The 17200-nt window shown below is 38.9% G+C and overlaps 1 protein-coding gene across 5 annotated transcripts in view; it reads right to left on the bottom strand.

Annotated features, from left to right (window-relative positions):
* Window positions 1–17200, bottom strand: part of mid1 (midline 1) — a 197961-nt gene that overhangs the window by 40050 nt on the left and 140711 nt on the right. For all 5 annotated transcript variants that reach the window (NM_001006875.1, XM_012956769.3, XM_012956768.3 and 2 more), the window contains 2 exons: window positions 9528–9635; window positions 2360–2508 (listed from right to left, as the gene is read on the bottom strand). In NM_001006875.1, the coding sequence (NP_001006876.1) occupies window positions 2360–2508; window positions 9528–9635 (257 nt within the window). The remainder of the gene's footprint in view (window positions 1–2359; window positions 2509–9527; window positions 9636–17200) is intronic.

Below are 17200 nucleotides of genomic sequence, written 5' to 3'. Positions count from 1 at the left end.
CTTTAGAGTTCCCTTGCAGATGCTTATTTTGGTTTATTTTTCTTTTCATTTCTTCATATTTTATTACTGTTGAATGGATAAACAAATGTAATTGACCAGAAAAGATGTTGAGACAGCATTACTATTGTCAGATAAAAGAAAGCTGATTAACTATGCACACACAGAGCACAAGCTGTGTGTGTGGTAGGGGCGTTCCAGGGTAACAAGGTGCAAATCAGTGTGCACTATGTGCTCCTGTATGTGCAAAACCAGTGCACACACAACAAACTCATGCACACTGAAAAGTTTGTATGCAGACATATTAGTGGGTAGCACTTCAGCACGGTAGTGGTGAGTTTAGTTCTAGCTTGGGCATTAACTGCAAACAATATGTTTCCTCCCACACTTCACATTAACTGCCTCCAGATCAAAACTCTGCTGTGTGTGAATGTGTTATGGACCTCAGATTGTATGTATGTATGTATGACTTTATTTATAAAGCGCCACAAGGGTACGCAGCGCTGTACAGTCTTACAGAATACAAAATTACACACAGGGAGGACAAGTGATATAATAAATAAACACAATAAATACATATATGTATACATATATATATGTGCCATGTGGTATGAGACAAAGTAGGAAGGAGGTCCTTGCCCCGTAGAGCTTACAATCTAAGTGATTGTAAGCTTTCATAGGGCAGGAACTGATGTAAATGATGTATAATCTCTATAAAGCGCTGGGTAAATGTATCATAGCTGTAAGGATTCCTTATATTTTAGTTGGGATCAAATACAAAGCACTGTTTAATTTTTACAGAGAAAAAGGAAATCAGTTTTAAAAATCTAAATTATTTGCTTATAATGGAGTTTATGGGAGACAGGCTTTCCGTAATTCGGAGTTTTCTGGATATCGGGTTTCCGGATAAGGGATCCCAGAGTCAACACTGGTGCAAAGTTTTACTATCCCATATAAACAAACCCTATAAACTACTAATGATAGTACCAGCAAATAAGCTAAAAGTAGAAATGTAAATGTTTTCTAGTAGCTGTCTTCACCCTAAGGGCTGTGAAAGACGGGTAGATTAGTCGCCGTGCGGGCGACTAATCTCCCCAAAATGCCATCCCACCGGCTAGAATGTAAATCACCGGTGGGATGGCATATGCGGCGCAGCGATTTGCCGAAATCGGCGAAGTTGCCTTGAGAGGAAACTTCGGCAATTTCGGCGCCGCGTATGCCATCCCACCAGCAATTTACATTCTAGCCGGTGGGATGGCATTTCGGAGAGATTAGTCGCCCGCACGGCGACTAATCTACCCGTCCGTCACGGCCCTTAGGAGTAAACTTGAGAATGCTAAGCCTTTGAGTGACAGGGAGAGTTTTTGGGCAGAGACAAGATCACAGGATTTTTATGGCAAGGCAGTATCTAGAAACACATTTACACAATCTAGGGCAAGCTGGGCAAGATTACATAAAACAAAAGGAAGAAGGGTAAAAAAATGTAGGAGGAATGTTATACCTTCAAAGGGAAATTATCTTGTACAGTTATATTGTATAGCTTCATTTTGGACCGCATCAACGAGCCGATGCGGTCCCCGATCCGACTGGATTTTCTAACCTGGCCGATCGATATCTGCCCAATTTCAGGCCAGATATCGGTCGGCCAGGCAGCTCGTTTCTTCCCATACACGGGCCGATTAGCTGCCAATATCGGCGGCTTCTATCGGCGCCCGTGTATGGGGGCCTTTATTCTGATATTTACTGGAAGCTGCTATCTTGCTACCTTCCCACTGTTCCACTGATCGGCTGCTGGGGGGGGAAGGGAGGGGGGTGATATTACTCCAACTTGCAGATCAGCAGTAAAGTGTGACAGAAGTTTATCAGAGCACAGGTCATATGGCTACGGCACCTTGGAAAATAAAGAATATGGCTAGCCCCATGTGAAATTCACAAATGAAATATAAAAAAAAATGTTTGCATTCTTAAAAAAACAGATTTCAATGCAGGATTCTGCTGGAGAAAAAAAACACGTTTTCCCATGAAAGTATTCCTTTAAATGCTATGTCCCCTTTAAAACAAGAACAACTAGGTTTCTATCACACTCCCTAAATGTTTTATTGTTATGGTTTAATTTGATAACAAAAGTGCTAGTTTTTGACTCAGACTTGTACATCATCTGCACATCATCAGAACCCTTAAAATGATGATTATACTTGAATTAAGGCTTCTGTGTAGGCTGGTGGGCAGAGACAAAGGCATCCACATGTTCTGTACTCAAATACACTAGTTAAAGACATTAACATTGCACACTACATAGATTATGGGCAATTAGTACTTCTGCCTTTTAAGACAATAGCAGGCTGCCCTGCAAGCTGTTTACCTTTCTGTGATATTCTTGGCTGACTGAAGGAAGCGAGCGTGATCGTTTTCCTTTAGAGACTGTTCTGCCTGTGAGATCAGGGATGTGGAGCGCTCGATGCACTGCTTACAGTTGGCAACCTGCTGGGCCAGTTTCCTTAACCTCACGACCTAGGAGAGGAGCAGATAGGTAGAGGTGAGAAAATGTGCATTAGTGGTAATTACATAATAGTGAACGTAAGGGCATATAGAGCACTGCTGAATATGCTGGGAAGTGTGCAATGCAACCAAATTTGTGTGACCAGAGCCGAGCCAAAAGATACTGGCATACAAGAGTAGCCTAAACCTGCCATATTTCTACTCTCCCCTCGCTCACCACAACAGCCTTCCCCTTTACATGCCAAGCAAGGCCCCACTGCTTTCCTTGTGCCAAAAGTGTTTGGAAAGGTACTGTAAGCAAGGGTGGATTAATGGCAGCGCGAATGGCTTAAATAGCCAATTCTACTAATGAAAAGAGGTGTTTCAGCATAAACTGTAAATAAAATGTTTTTAATTTATGGTGTTATGTTCCCTGTAACCTGTATACCAAGCTAGTTAGAGAATGAATTGATATCCATATCATTGCATGCATTTTTATAGTAAATCCCTTATTTAACAGAGTTTAAGCTATAATTCCAAACCTTTTTGAAAGGGACATTTATTCCTTAAAGGAGAAAGAAAGGTAAAAACTATGTAAGTTTTATGAGAGGGTCTATGTAAATACAGCCATAAGCACTCAAAGAAACGCTGCACTGACGTTTCTGAAAAAAGATTTCTTGTACCTGTAATTCCTGTGCCACAGACACACAGCTCTCTCTCTCTCTTGCTCTTTCCTGCTCCCCCTCCCTCAAGAATGCTAAGAACTCACTCCCCCCCCTTAGGAATGTGGATCTGAGCCAATCAGCAGGAAGCTGACTCATAGTCTTACTAACTGAGCATGCTCACTTGGTCTGGATGTCAGTGTAGGAGTGAGGCATTATGGGAACTTTCTTTACACAGCTCAGCGTTTTTTCTTCCTGTTTGGCTTCTGATCTTCTGAACAGTGAAATATGGAGAGGCTTAAGAGCACTAATGAGACAACTGAAGGTATGCCTGCAGCTTGAGATTAACTCTTTACTAGCCTTTCCTTTTCCTTTAAATATGGAGTGTATAGGTTAGGTCAACTGTACCAATATCTATTAGATCACACTTCTTTAGGCTTCTAGTTCTGTTCCACATTAGAAGGTCACAAGGAAATCTGTGGTCAGCCCGGGAAATGGAGTGAAGCAAGGTTAACACTACTGGCTAAATGGTAATTAGGGCCTTCAAAGTAGCTAAAGACAAATAAAACAAAGTAAAACAACCTTCTAGAACCAAAATAATGTTGTGATCCTTTAAAAAAATGCAGTAGAAAGAAACGAAAAAAAAACAAAAAACTATTCAATCATTAAATATACCCTAATGGAATGTTATATTTAACCCAGTAATAGGTATTTTTTAGCTTAGTTCTGGTTAATTGCTCACTTAATTATTCAATTGTGTTTGCAAAACATGACTTGAATTCAGCAGCATTTTCAATGTACAGAGTGGGAGATTTAAGCCCAGTGTGAATGACACAACCTGGCTTTCCAAAAGTAGGACCCTAATGCCATATATCATGGCCATGTTCAGAGTTTCATACGAACGTATCATTTATTATGCTGTGATGTTTACATTGCTATTTAGGATAAGTGAACCTTAAAAAAGTTAAAAATTCTTTAGATTTTAGAACCATTTTATAAGAATGTCAAAATCAGCATAAAAATAGTAAATACCTTATATGCACTAAGCAGAAAACACTATTGTGGTACATTTCTCAATTTTTACAGTCTTAAAAAATGATAATGACAGCCAAAATAAGCACAGCTGGCTTGTGTTCCCCACAATTCTCGTCATTTCCTGGCATGCAGATCTAACATGATAGATGAAAATGCTGTTTTCATAACCAAATCCCTATTAAAATAAGGGCGGCCTAATATGCTAGTAACACTGAAGCTTTTCCTGGGAAGGCAAAATGCAGTTGTTGATGCAAATTATAGTTGTTCTGTGTTCAAGGCAGCGTCTTACCTCAGCCTAGACTTATTTATGTGTCAAGGTTTTTGGCAAATTGCTGGTAGTATGTACAAAGTTTGACATGAGTTTCTTGAAAATGGATAGTGTGGTTTTAGCATTCCTGAGCCATGTATAATCAAGGCAGTTTATATTATAAGGTTAAAAGAAAAACTGATTACCGTGTCATAACCCCACCCAGGGGCGTCATGGCCCGCCTCTTCACCATCCCAGTGATGTCATGGCCCGCCTCTTCACCATCCCAGTGATGTCATGGCCCACCTCTTCCCCGCCCCTGTAATGTAATTTTCCGCCCCCTGCCTGGCTACAAATGCCAGCAGAGGTGGTAACCCTAATGGTGAGCCTAAGCTACTGGGTTAAAAGGGTGGTTCATCTTTAAACGGATACTGTCATGATTTTTATCGTATAATTTCAATTTCTAAATTACACTGTTTGATAGTAAATACTTCACTCTACTATTCTACTCTACAATTTTTTTCTTAAACAAACAAATTTTTTTTTTTTTAGTTGTAATACTGGTGTGAAGCCATCTCAGTGCATTGTGTCTGAGTCTGAGCTTTCAGAAGAGGCCAGCGCTACACATTAGAACTGCTTTCAGGTAACCCATTGTTTCTCCTTCTCCCGTGTAACTGGAGGAGTCCAAAGCCAGTCTTGGATTTCTTACTGCTGAGTGCTATTCTGATATCTACTGCTATCTTGCTCCCTTCCCATTGTTCTGCTGATCTGCTGCTGGGGGGAAAGGGAAGGGGTGATATCACTCCAACTTGCAGCTTAGCAGTGACTGAAGTTTATCAGAGCACAGGTCACATGGCTATGACACCCTTGGAAATGAAGAATATGGCTAGCACAAAGTGAAATTAAAATTGAATAAAAATTAAATATAAAAAAATCTGTTTGTGTTTTTCAAAAACAGATTTCAATACAGGATTCTGCTGGAGAAGCTCTTATACCTGATGTGTTTTGAAAAAAAAATATTTTTTCCCATAAAAGTATATCTAGTATAAATAAATTTGAAGCAACTGGACTTGTTTAGTAATCATTGAAGACGTTTCACTACTCATCCGAGCAGCTTCTTCAGTTCAACTGACTGGTATGGGAAGTCCTCAGCATATATACTCTTCCACTAATCCAATCACAATGGCACTATGTAACTCTTCAGAAAGGTGACATCTGAAACTCACAGAGGTGTGAATGCTGTGGAGTTACTTTGAAAGGATTACCAAAGTATCATGCAACTCTTCAAACAGGTGTTACTTGTTAGAGTTGCATGAATGGATGTGTGAAGAGTTCTGAAACTGCCGGGGTACTGATGTTAGAACAGCATTGTATGTAGCAGACAGATGGTGTCGAAGTCCCCCGCCTCTGTTAAGGGATGGTTTCTCCACTTTGACATGAATGGCCTCTTTTACACCTCTTTCAAACCAGCGGTCTTCTTTGTCCAAAGTTTGGACATTGCTATTTTCAAAGGAGTGTCCCTTGTCTTTTAGGTGTAGAAAGACAGCAGAGTCCTGGCCTGTAGTGTTCGCCCTCCTATGCTGAGCCATTCGCTTAGAGAGCAGTTGCTTTGTCTCACCAATGTAAAGGTCTGTGCACTCCTCGCCACTCCAGACCTTTACATTGGTGAGACAAAGCAAGACCGCTGGTTTGAAAGAGGTGTAAAAGAGGCCATTCATGTCAAAGTGGAGAAACCATCCCTTAACAGAGGCGGGGGACTTCGACACGTCTTCAATGATTACTAAACAAGTCCAGTTGCTTCAAATTTATTTATACTAGATATACCATGACCTGGATGAATGAAAATCTTCATAGACATATTCCCATAAAAGTATTCTTTTAAGTTAACTTGAAGTATTTTTTAGAATGGATGACCAGTTTTAAGCCAGTTTTAATTATTTGGTCTTAATTATTTATTTTATAGATGTTAAATGACTTGCTTTCTTCTTATGATTCTTTCCAACTTTTAAATGGGGTTTACTGGCCCCAGCAGCCAAACATCTATTGCTCTGTGAGGCTACAATTTTATTGCTACTTTTTATAACTTATTTTTCTGTTCAGCCCATCTCCTATAAATATATCAGTCTATCATTAAAACATTTCCTTGTTGCTAAGGTAATTTTAAACCTAGCAACCAAATAACTGCAGTTGCTGAATATAAAGTGAAATAATTAAAAAACTCTAATAATACAAAATGAAGACCATCTGCAAACTGTTTGAAAAAAATTACTCTCTACGTCATACTAAGTTAACTCAAATGTAAACAACCACTTTAATCCCATAAGTATAGAGAACCCCAAATAAACAATCCCAAACTGAAGTGGTGACTTTATTATGATGTGGGAGGATGGCCAAGCGTGATCGATAAAAACCACATACAACCAAGAACGAATGACACAATGAGCAAGTTCAGCCATTAATGGGGAAGGAAAGGTAAAAACTAAGTAAGCTTTATCAGAAAGGTCTATGTAAATACAGCTATAAGCACTCACAGAAGGATTAGTTGTGTCTGTAATTCCTGTGCCAGAGACACACATCTTTCTGCTCTATGTTCTCTCCTGCTCCCCCCTCCCTCAAGAATGCTAAGAACTCACCCCCCCCTTAGGAATGTGGATCTAAGCCAATCAGCAGGAAGCTGACTCATAGTCTAACTAACTGAGCATGTTCCCTTGGTCTGCATGTCTGTGCAGGAGTGAGGCATTATGGGAACTTTCTTTACACAGCTCAGTGTTTTTTCTTCCCGTTTGGCTTCTGATCATCTGAACAGGTGAAATATGGGGAGACCTAAGGGCACTACTGAGACAACTGAAAGTATGCCTGCAGCTTGAGATTAACTCTTTGGTAGCCTTTCCTTTTCCTTTAAACAAGCAAAACCCCATGCTGCCTAGCAAGGAATAACCGATTTCCCAAAGGCTAGGAGAAAGCCTGAAGTAAAATCACTGGTTAGTCGGGCTCAGTAACTCATCCATAGTGTATATGTGCCCATGTGATTCAAAGTGCAAGTTGCCCTCTGAAAAGTGACCCATTTTTATGTATACAGAGAAGCGAAAAACATTCTGGGAGGGCAAAGAGCTGTACATTTGGAAGCACCCTGCCACGCATATATCTCAGGAAGCCTACTTTCCACTACAATTTTGCTATTATAAGAAAAACTGAAAGAGCAACTTAGGTATTCAGCTTTGTCTCCAGAAGAACGTTACTTGTTTAAAGCAAAGGAAAATACATTTCCAGAACTTTGCCTTTCTAAAATCATGATCTTCAAATACACTGTGCAAGCTTTAGCCGAAAGGGCTTTGCATTTGAAGTTAATTAGAGATGCAGGACGACTAGTGAACCATTAAAACCGCATTTGACGGTGACTAAGAATTTCTCAGACATGCACTACCTAGCTCTGACAAGCTAGGTTACTTTTGCTAGTTACAGTGTAACACTTCATTCCAAAAGGCAACAGCAAACACGTGTTACCACAGCACTTTTGTTTCCTCTAATGGAGCTAACTAAAAATCAAATAAAAATAAGAACTGTTCAAAGTACTCTGATTTACATATATAGAAGGAAAATGTTTATGGAACAATGTGCGCTCCTGTGACCCCACAGAAAAATTAACATGTTGGAGGTTCAGCTCTGTTTATACATAGATGCATTTCACATATAATTAGTTGGTTGTATGGCAGTTAATGGTTCAGACTCTCCTTACACAGCATATACATGTGCAGTGAACCCAATCCCTTGCTGCTGTTAAATCCTAACAAAGCTACACACAGATGAGTGTGAGCTATACCCCATAAAAAAAAGTAAATGCAGAGAAATGCATAATTAGGCTGGGGTAAGTTAGGGGTGCAAAAGTGCAAAATATATGGTGGTTTATGCCCATTTTTCACGCTATGCACCCTGCCCTGCACTTTGTAAATTAAGCCACTTGTGTTATTATAAGATGTTACTAGGTGCAATCAGATGTACGGCACATTGCAGATTAAAGTTTGCTAGCTAACTTGTGTGGTAGGGGGCTAAAGGAGCATAAAGATGGACTTGCAGCCCTCAAGACATGATATTATTGCTAACATCTCAGGAAACTCCTTATGCTTGGGTGTTTGCGGATGTTATAATACTAATGGTTTCCAATTTACAATTGTATTTTTATACCAATGACATAACCCATTAAGCATTGGGTATGTGTAGCAACTAATCATTAGGTCTAACCATTTTTTAGCCCTGCCTGGCAAGTTATGTGCCCCTCAAATGTTTGCGGTTTTCTACTCATTATGTCAACTAGCATAGTGGTAACTACTACAGAACCCCCTATGGCGCATTTATCAAACTTAAGGCCCCCGGGCCGAATCACGAGCCCTGGTACCTCACATTTTTGACTAGGTGCACCATGGCCTCAACAAAACATACTCCACATTTACGCACTTGAAGGGGTGCATGATACATACTGTATATACTGTAACTGGTATCCAGTGTCTGATAGGCAGTGCTTTCATACATAAATAATGTATAAGGCTATGACTGATGTACACTGTTTGTGAATTAGTTACACTATTCATGAACTTCAAAAGGACATCATATGTCCTTGTGTTTTTTAATATAGATACATCAATTTTGTAAAAGAGTTTAAATTTTAAAGGAGACTTACTGCAGCCTTAATCATACCGCATTATTTTTTTGTTGTCCAGGGATTCAAATATTTTTTAAAAAAAGGTGTTCTCTTTTGCACTGCTAAAACAAGTTTTGCCATCATATTCTCTGCAATTGTGTTTAGTAACACAACCTTGCAAACCACGCAGCTGTGCTCCTCCCTCTGGAAAATCAGTGTCAGATTTTTCCAACTGCTACATTTTTTTCTTAAATAGAAAGCTATTTTCAGTGTATTCACAATCTTCTATATGGCTATGTTTAAAGTCCAAAATAGCGTGTTGAATTTTTTTTAGAGCAATCAATATTGTTCAAGTGATGACGGAAGTCATGCTCAATGATGCATAACACTTAAAAGCATAACAGCTCTCAGCTGTACAAGAAAAGTATATAGGTTGGAGGAAAAAGAAAACAAAAATAAAGTATGTCTTTACCTTTCCTTCTTTTATTTTTGTTCCAATTATTTGTCTTCTCTGTTGAATAATTTCAATCAGTTGGTCACTCTCCTCCATTAATTTTGCTTCTTGTCGTGATGCATTAACCTGAAAAATCAAGTGAATAGCAACATTTAGTAAAAGCCTTGAAATATTATAGTGGGCGCAGATGCTGTACAGTAAAACAAACACTGGAATGGATTACTTAGAGGTCAGGTTTCTGGAAACCCATGAACCACAACCAATCCGGCACATCTGAAAGGTGGTTTTATTTGCCAGGTGCTTTTGGGTCATACAGAACTTGCTTGGTTACCCATATTTGATATTTTACTGCATCACTGCCAAAAATGCACTTATAGAATTATTTACAGGGGCAAAAACATAGTCTTTTTCTACCTACTCACTGGTCAAGGTTTGCCCCCATACAATAAACACTAAAACCAAATGTGTTCTCTCCAGACAGAAAACCATTGCTGCTTGTGCTCCAGTCAACTTTGAAATGGAAGTGGCACAACTTCTATTTCAATACCATTGGGCTTAACAAATGGATTTGGTCAATGGTCCATACATTTGTGTGTTTTAAAGGAAAAGGAAAGCCTAATAAAGAGTTAATCTCAAGCTGCAGGCATACTTTCAGTTGTCTCAATAGTGCCCTTAAGTCTCCCCATATTTCACCTGTTAAGATGATCAGAAGCCAAACAGGAAGAAAAAACGCTGAGCTGTGTAAAGAAAGTTCCCATAATGCCTCACTCCTGCACAGACACCCTGACCAAGTGAACATACTCAGTTAGTAAGACTATAATTACTAAGGGGGGGGAGTGAGTTCTTAGCATTCTTATGGGAGGGGGGAGCAGGAGAGAGCAGAAAGCTGTGTGTCTCTGGCAGAGGAAAACAGACACAACTAATCTTTTGACAGGGAACTCAGCCTAGCATTTCTGTGAGTGCTTATGGCTGTATTTGCATAGACCTTTCTGTTAAAGCTTACTTAGTTTTTACATTTCCTTCTCATTTAAAGGTGACATATACCATACATTTATACAATGCACTAAACCATGTAAAATAATGTAAAATAGAAGTGTTTTTATTTTAATACCTTTGGGTTCAAATATGTCCATAACTGCTTGAAAACTGTGCTCTACCCAGCCCTTTTTGTTAGCTTTCGGTTTAGACTCTTCAGTATGTGGCTGGAGCCGCAGGCCCTGAAAGACTTTAGTGACTCAGGCACCACAAGCAGAGAGACACAGGAGTAAACTGGGAGGGGTTTTCCCTCGTACTGTTGAGTAAAGCCTGTCAATCAGTGCTGTGACCACTTCCTCTGGGAGACTGAAGTGACACTCCCATCTATCATTTCACTCTGGCTTCTGACTTGAGAGGCTGTCTATGCAGCTCTCATATAATGACAGTTTTAAGAGGTAAAATGCTTTCAAAACATCTTTCTTTCTGCATCATTTCACATTTTGAGGGAGGATGAATATTATAACTGAATATGAACTTTATAGAAAATGTCTCCTTTAATTGTATACCATTTAGTTGTAAGGGTACTCAGAATGGCTAACAATCAGTTTACCTTTTTCTATCAGTATATCCCAAAAGTTCAGCTCCCACAATAGGATTTTTAGATCACAAGCTCTTTTGGGCAGGGCCCACTGTACCTCTTGTATAGGTTCTTGGTTGTTCTCTGTACAATCCACTTTATTGTACACTATTGTGGAATATGTTGGTGCTTTATAAGCACAAGCTAATAATAATAACAGCCCTATAAGCTGTGGATACAGAAAAACTGAATTATAGCTGCAGACATAATGGAAGCCTCTTTGCTGTCAGTCTGCATTAGTCTTAGTTCAAATTGACCAAGATGAACGTTTTTTGACTAAGGAGCGATTTACTAAACGTCATGCAGTCTAGAGTAAAATCTTACACGTTAGCCAGTTATTTACAGCTTCTACAGCATTTTAAATCGTGTTTCCTTGTACTGGTTTGATGCAGGCCTAATATCTACATGTTTTTTTACCAACAAGGTGTCAGCCCTTGAGAAAGAAACAGAAACTTCACTTTGCTGGCACTATGTAAATAAATGATGATTCTGTAATGATCCACTTTCAAACCTGGGTGTTTTCCAAAGTCGATGAATGGCCAACATAATTCAAAGGTTCACTATTGGTAATTTTTAACAATTAACTTTAATTGGTTTTAAATATACGCATCAATCTTGAATAGTGGTGTAATGTGTATCCACCATCCACACAAGCTTGGTGCTGACAAGGAAGCCAGAAAAGAAAATTATACCAGAACTTTACAATAGACCCCCACAGTCAAAATTAGTCTCTTCCCCAGTCCCTCTACGATTGCTGAATTGTAGTTCTGCCACTGATTTTGAGACAAAGTATTTTACATCTGTTGGGGTTTCCTTTAGGCAATTCAGTTTCCATCCACATTCCGAAAACATACAGGCTCCTAATAAAAACTGACCATGTTGTATGTGTAATGTGTAATCTCTGTATACAATGGATAATAACCATACAAATTGTGTATTTTTATGTGTGTATGTATGAGTCAGAGAGAGACAGAGACAAAGAAAACAACATTATTTTAGGGTTGTCTTGGAAATTAAAGTAGTGTATACAATACTTTACTTTTTAGCATTAAGGAATTTATTTCAAAGTTAACATGTTTTGTCTAGACAGATTCATAAATGAAAGACCTGGGTGCTTTTCTTGGTATGTTTATGGAATAAAAGTACAGGCATGCACCTTCTTTATGTATCCTTTACTGTACTAATTCTTTGTGATTTTCTCGAGCAGGTTTCATCTCATGGAAAGACATTTTCAAAAGGTAATCAAAATTTTCTGTACCATTTCTAAAATAACCAAGCTACTATTTTCTAACTCCCCTAACCATTCTCCAGTGGCAGAACTAAAAGTAGGCAGAAGGGGCACATGCCTTGGGCTCAAAAGTGTTGGAGTGTTGGTTTGGGTCCTGAAGGTAATTATAATGCATGGGGTGATGTGTAAGCTGGAGGGTGTTGGATGTGAGCACAAGGTGGAGGTGGACGCTCTCTTTACTTTGCCCATCTAGGCAAAGGGAGCAAAGGGACTCCTACCCCTACTTGAAAAAAGATTGGGGTACTGAAAAGTAACTTGATTATTTCAAAAACAGTACAAAAGTTTGAAACAAGTACAACCTGGATTCCAAAAAAGTTGGGACACTAAACAAATTGTGAATAAAAACTGAACGCAAGGATGCGGAGGTGTCAACTTCTAATATTTTATTCAGAATAGAACGGAACAAACATTTAAACTGAGAAAATGTACCATTTTAAGGGAAAAATATGTTGATTCAGAATTTCATGGTGTCAACAAATCCCAAAAAAGTTGGGACAAGGCCATTTTCACCACTGTGTGGCATCTCCCCTTCTTCTTACAACACTCAACAGACATCTGGGGACTGAGGAGACCAGTTTCTCAAGTTTAGGAATAGGAATGCTCTCTAACTGTTCAATCGTCTTGGGCCTTCTTTGTCGCACCTTCCTCTTTATGATGCGCCAAATGTTCTCTATAGGTGAAAGATCTGGACTGCAGACTGGCCATTTCAGTACCCGGATCCTTCTCCTACGCAGCCATGATGTTGTGATTGATGCAGAATGTGGTCTGGCATTATCTTGTTGAAAAATGCAGGGTCTTCCCTGAAAGAGATGACGTCTGGATGGGAGCATATGTTATTCTAGAACCTGAATATATTTTTCTGCATTGATGCTGCCTTTCCAGACATGCAAGCTGCCCATGCCACACGCACTCATGCAACCCCATACCATCAGAGATGCAGGCTTCTGAACTGAGCGTTGATAACAACTTGGGTTGTCCTTGTCCTCTTTGGTCCGCATGACATGACATCCCAGATTTCCAAAAAGAACTTCGAATCGTGACTCATCTGACCACAGAACAGTCTTCCATTTTGCCACACTCCATTTTAAATTATCCCTGGCCCAGTGAAAATGCCGGAGCTTGTGGATCTTGCTTAGAAATGGCTTCTTCTTTGCACTGTAGAGTTTCAGCTGGCAACGGCGGATGGCACAGTGGATTGTGTTCACTGACAATGGTTTCTGGAAGTATTCCTGAGCCCATTCTGTGATTTCCTTTACAGTAGCATTCCTGTTTGTGGTGCAGTGTCGTTTAAGGGCCCAGTATGGTTTTACTGCCTTGACCCTTACGCACAGAGATTGTTCCAGATTCTCTGAATCTTCGGATGATGTTATGCACAGTTGATGATAGATGCAAAATCTTTGCAATTTTTCGCTGGGTAACACCTTTCTGATATTACTCCACTATCTTTCTGCGCAACATTGTGGGAATTGGTGATCCTCTAACCATCTTGGCTTCTGAGAGACACTCTGAGAAGCTCTTTTTATACCCAATCATGTTTCCAATTGACCTAATTAGTGTTATTTGGTCTTCCAGCTCTTCGTTATGCTAAAATTTACTTTTTCCAGCCTCTTATTGCTACTTGTCCCAACTTTTTTGGGATTTATTGACACCATGAAATTCTGAATCAACATATTTTTCCCTTAAAATGGTACATTTTCTCAGTTTAAACTTTTGTTCCGTGATTTATGTTCTATTCTGAATAAAATATTAGAAGTTGGCACCTCCACATCATTGCGTTCAGTTTTTTTTTTTTTTAATAATTCTTTCTTTATTGGTTTTTTTAGGAGGGATACAGAAAGGAAGAGGGATGGGGAAGGAGGGGAAAAAACAGAGAAATTTGCAGACTTTGTCATTCTGGTAAGTATAATAATCAGGTGTTAAACAGGTTTATGCATATTTTACAAAAGGGTTGTCAATTAACATATTCATAATGCAAATACAAACAGTACATCTTCGGATGATCAGACCTGGTAGGGTATACCTGAGGAAAGGTATTAATGATAGTGATATTTGTGGTCCTCTAGGCAGGTTAGCGTAGTTGTTTTATCAGATCTCAATTGTTTTTGTACCAGGGTGCCCAGGTTTTCCTTAGGTTAGAGAAAGTGCCATGTCTCATGGCCTTAATCTCTTCGAATTTTTTGATTTCTTCCATAGTGGAGAACCATTCTGAGATGGTAGGGGGGGATTTCTGGAGCCATTTCTTAGGGATTAGGGATTTCGCTGCTTGGACCATAAAAAGCAATAATTGATTTGTAACCACTTGGTTTGTTGTAGAATCATAGTGTAGTACTATTAAGGCAGCAAGGTTAACCTTCGGGTGGAGTGGGACTGTTCTATGTATTATTTCCATGACATTGGCCCAGAATGTTTTAATTTTTGGGCAGTCAAACCAGATATGTTTATATGTGCCATTTTGGTTAAGGCATCTCCAACATAATTTTGATACATTACTAAACATTTTGTTTAGTCTAATGGGAGTATAATACCATTGAGAAATTAATTTGTAATTTGCTTCTTGGGTTTTTGATGATATGGAGCTTTTGTGCATAGATCTATAGATCTGTAACCAGATCTTGGAGTTAATATTGATCCCTAGCTTTGTCTCCCATTTATATTCCAAGGTTTCGTCTCTACAGAGAGAGTTTTTTATTAACCCTTTATAGATTGTGGATAGTGGTTTTTTTATTCTGCCTGAAAGGTGCATCATTTGTTCCCACCATGTGACTTCTCTGATTGCTTTAGATAGGTTACTGGAGGTACAGTAGTGATGTAATTGTCTATAACACCATATGTCCCTTGGGCGAGTATGTCTAGATTTCTGTATTGTTTCTAGGGGTAGTAAGCCTTTGGCAGATAGTAGGTCTGCTAGAACTGTTGTTCTGTTGTTGGTCTCAGCCCAATGGTCGAAGGTTCTTTTCTCTAGACTTGGAGGGAAGTCTAGATTATTTAGTAATGGAGTATTGGGAGATGGGTGGGGGGATATTCCCCATTCGTCTCTTATTTCTAACCAAATCTTTAGAGTAGCTCCTATTAGTGGGTGGTGATGCAGTTCTTGTGGGATATTAGAGGGGAGAGCCCAAATCAGGTTGTACAAGGGGACTTTGCATAGAAGTTGTTCAAGCTCGAGCCAGATTTTTCTTTTTTCTATACCTGTTTTCCATGATAGAATACGTTGTAAATGAGTAGACACATAGTACATATATATATCTGGTACTGATAGTCCTCCGCTATCTTTATGTAAAATTAGCTTACTATATTTCTGTCTAGGTTTTTTGTTGTTCCAAATAAATCTGGAGATTATTGCTTTTACTTTGCAGAAGAAGGATTTGGGTATCTTAATGGGTAGTAGTTGGAGAAGGTATAATATTTTGGGTGTGATTATCATTTTTATCACTTGGATGCGTCCGAACCAAGATAATTTATTGTTATTTTCCCATTTTTTTAGTGTGTTTTCAATTTCTGTTAGAAGGGGTATAAAATTATAGGAGTATAAGGATGTAAGATCTTTTGCTATGTTTGCTCCCAAGTGTTTTATTGAAGTTTTGGCCCATTGAAATGGGAAGTTTCCTGCTATCCGCTTTTGTTCCTGTGGTGGCAAGTTAATACTTAGTGCTTCAGATTTGCTCGCATTGATTTTAAAATTTGATACTACTCCAAATTTGTCTAGGAGATTCATTATGTTTGGTAGGGCGATATGGGGTTTAGTAATAAAGAGGAGAAGGTCATCTGCAAAGGCTATTGCTTTATGTTCTTGGTGTCCTAATCTTATTCCTGTTATGTCCTTATTTAATCTAATATGTGATAATAGTGTTTCCATAACAAGAATAAATAAGACCGGGGATAGGGGGCACCCTTGTCTGGTGCCATTGCATATATGGATTACTGGAGATAGGGTTCCATTAATTCTAATTCTGGCTGTTGGGTTAGAGTATAGGGCTAGTATTTTCCCGGTTGTTTGTTCGCCTAGTCCAAATCCTAACAAAGTATATTTAAGAAAGTCCCAGGACACCCTGTCAAATGCTTTTTCAGCATCGGTGGTGAGGAGCATACTCGGTATTTTTGCTTTTTGAGCATGGTGTATTAGAGAAATTAGTCTGGAGGTGTTATCTTTGCCTTCTCTAAAGGGGACAAATCCCGATTGATCAGGATGAATTAATTCGGGAATAATAGTTTTAATCCTATTGGCTAGCAATTTAGCATAGATCTTAAGATCGATATTGATCAATGAGATTGGCCTGTAGCTGGCACATAGTAGTGGGTCTTTGTTTGGTTTGGCTATTATGGTTATATGCGCCTCTTTTGCTTGGTTAGGGAAAGTTTGATCTAGGTTTATTGAGTTGAAGTACGTAGTGAGGTAATTTACTAGGTCTGATTGAAACTGTTTATAATAAGTGGCACTAAATCCATCGGGGCCTGGACTTTTGTTGTTTGGGAGTTCAGTTATAATTTTATTTATTTCTAGAGTTGTAAATGGTTCTTCTAGTTTTGAGGCTTGTGCTTTAGATAGTTGGGGAAGGTGCGCTGAGGATATGAATTGTTTAACTTTGTCTATTTCGGATCTAGAGTTAGTTCCTGTTTTAATTCTATATAATTTTTGATAGAATTCCTGAAAGGAGGCCGCAATTTGTTTTGTACTTTGATGTATTATTTGGTTTTTGTCTTTTATAGCTGTGATATGGGTTTTGTCTTGTCTGCTTTTCAGAATGTTGCTAAAGAATTTATTGCATTTGCTATTGTACTCATAAAATCGCT

This window comes from Xenopus tropicalis, chromosome 2 (genome assembly GCF_000004195.4).
Source record: "Xenopus tropicalis strain Nigerian chromosome 2, UCB_Xtro_10.0, whole genome shotgun sequence".
NCBI classification, from domain to species: Eukaryota; Metazoa; Chordata; class Amphibia; order Anura; family Pipidae; genus Xenopus; species Xenopus tropicalis.
This window is presented reverse-complemented; position numbering and strand designations above follow the sequence as displayed.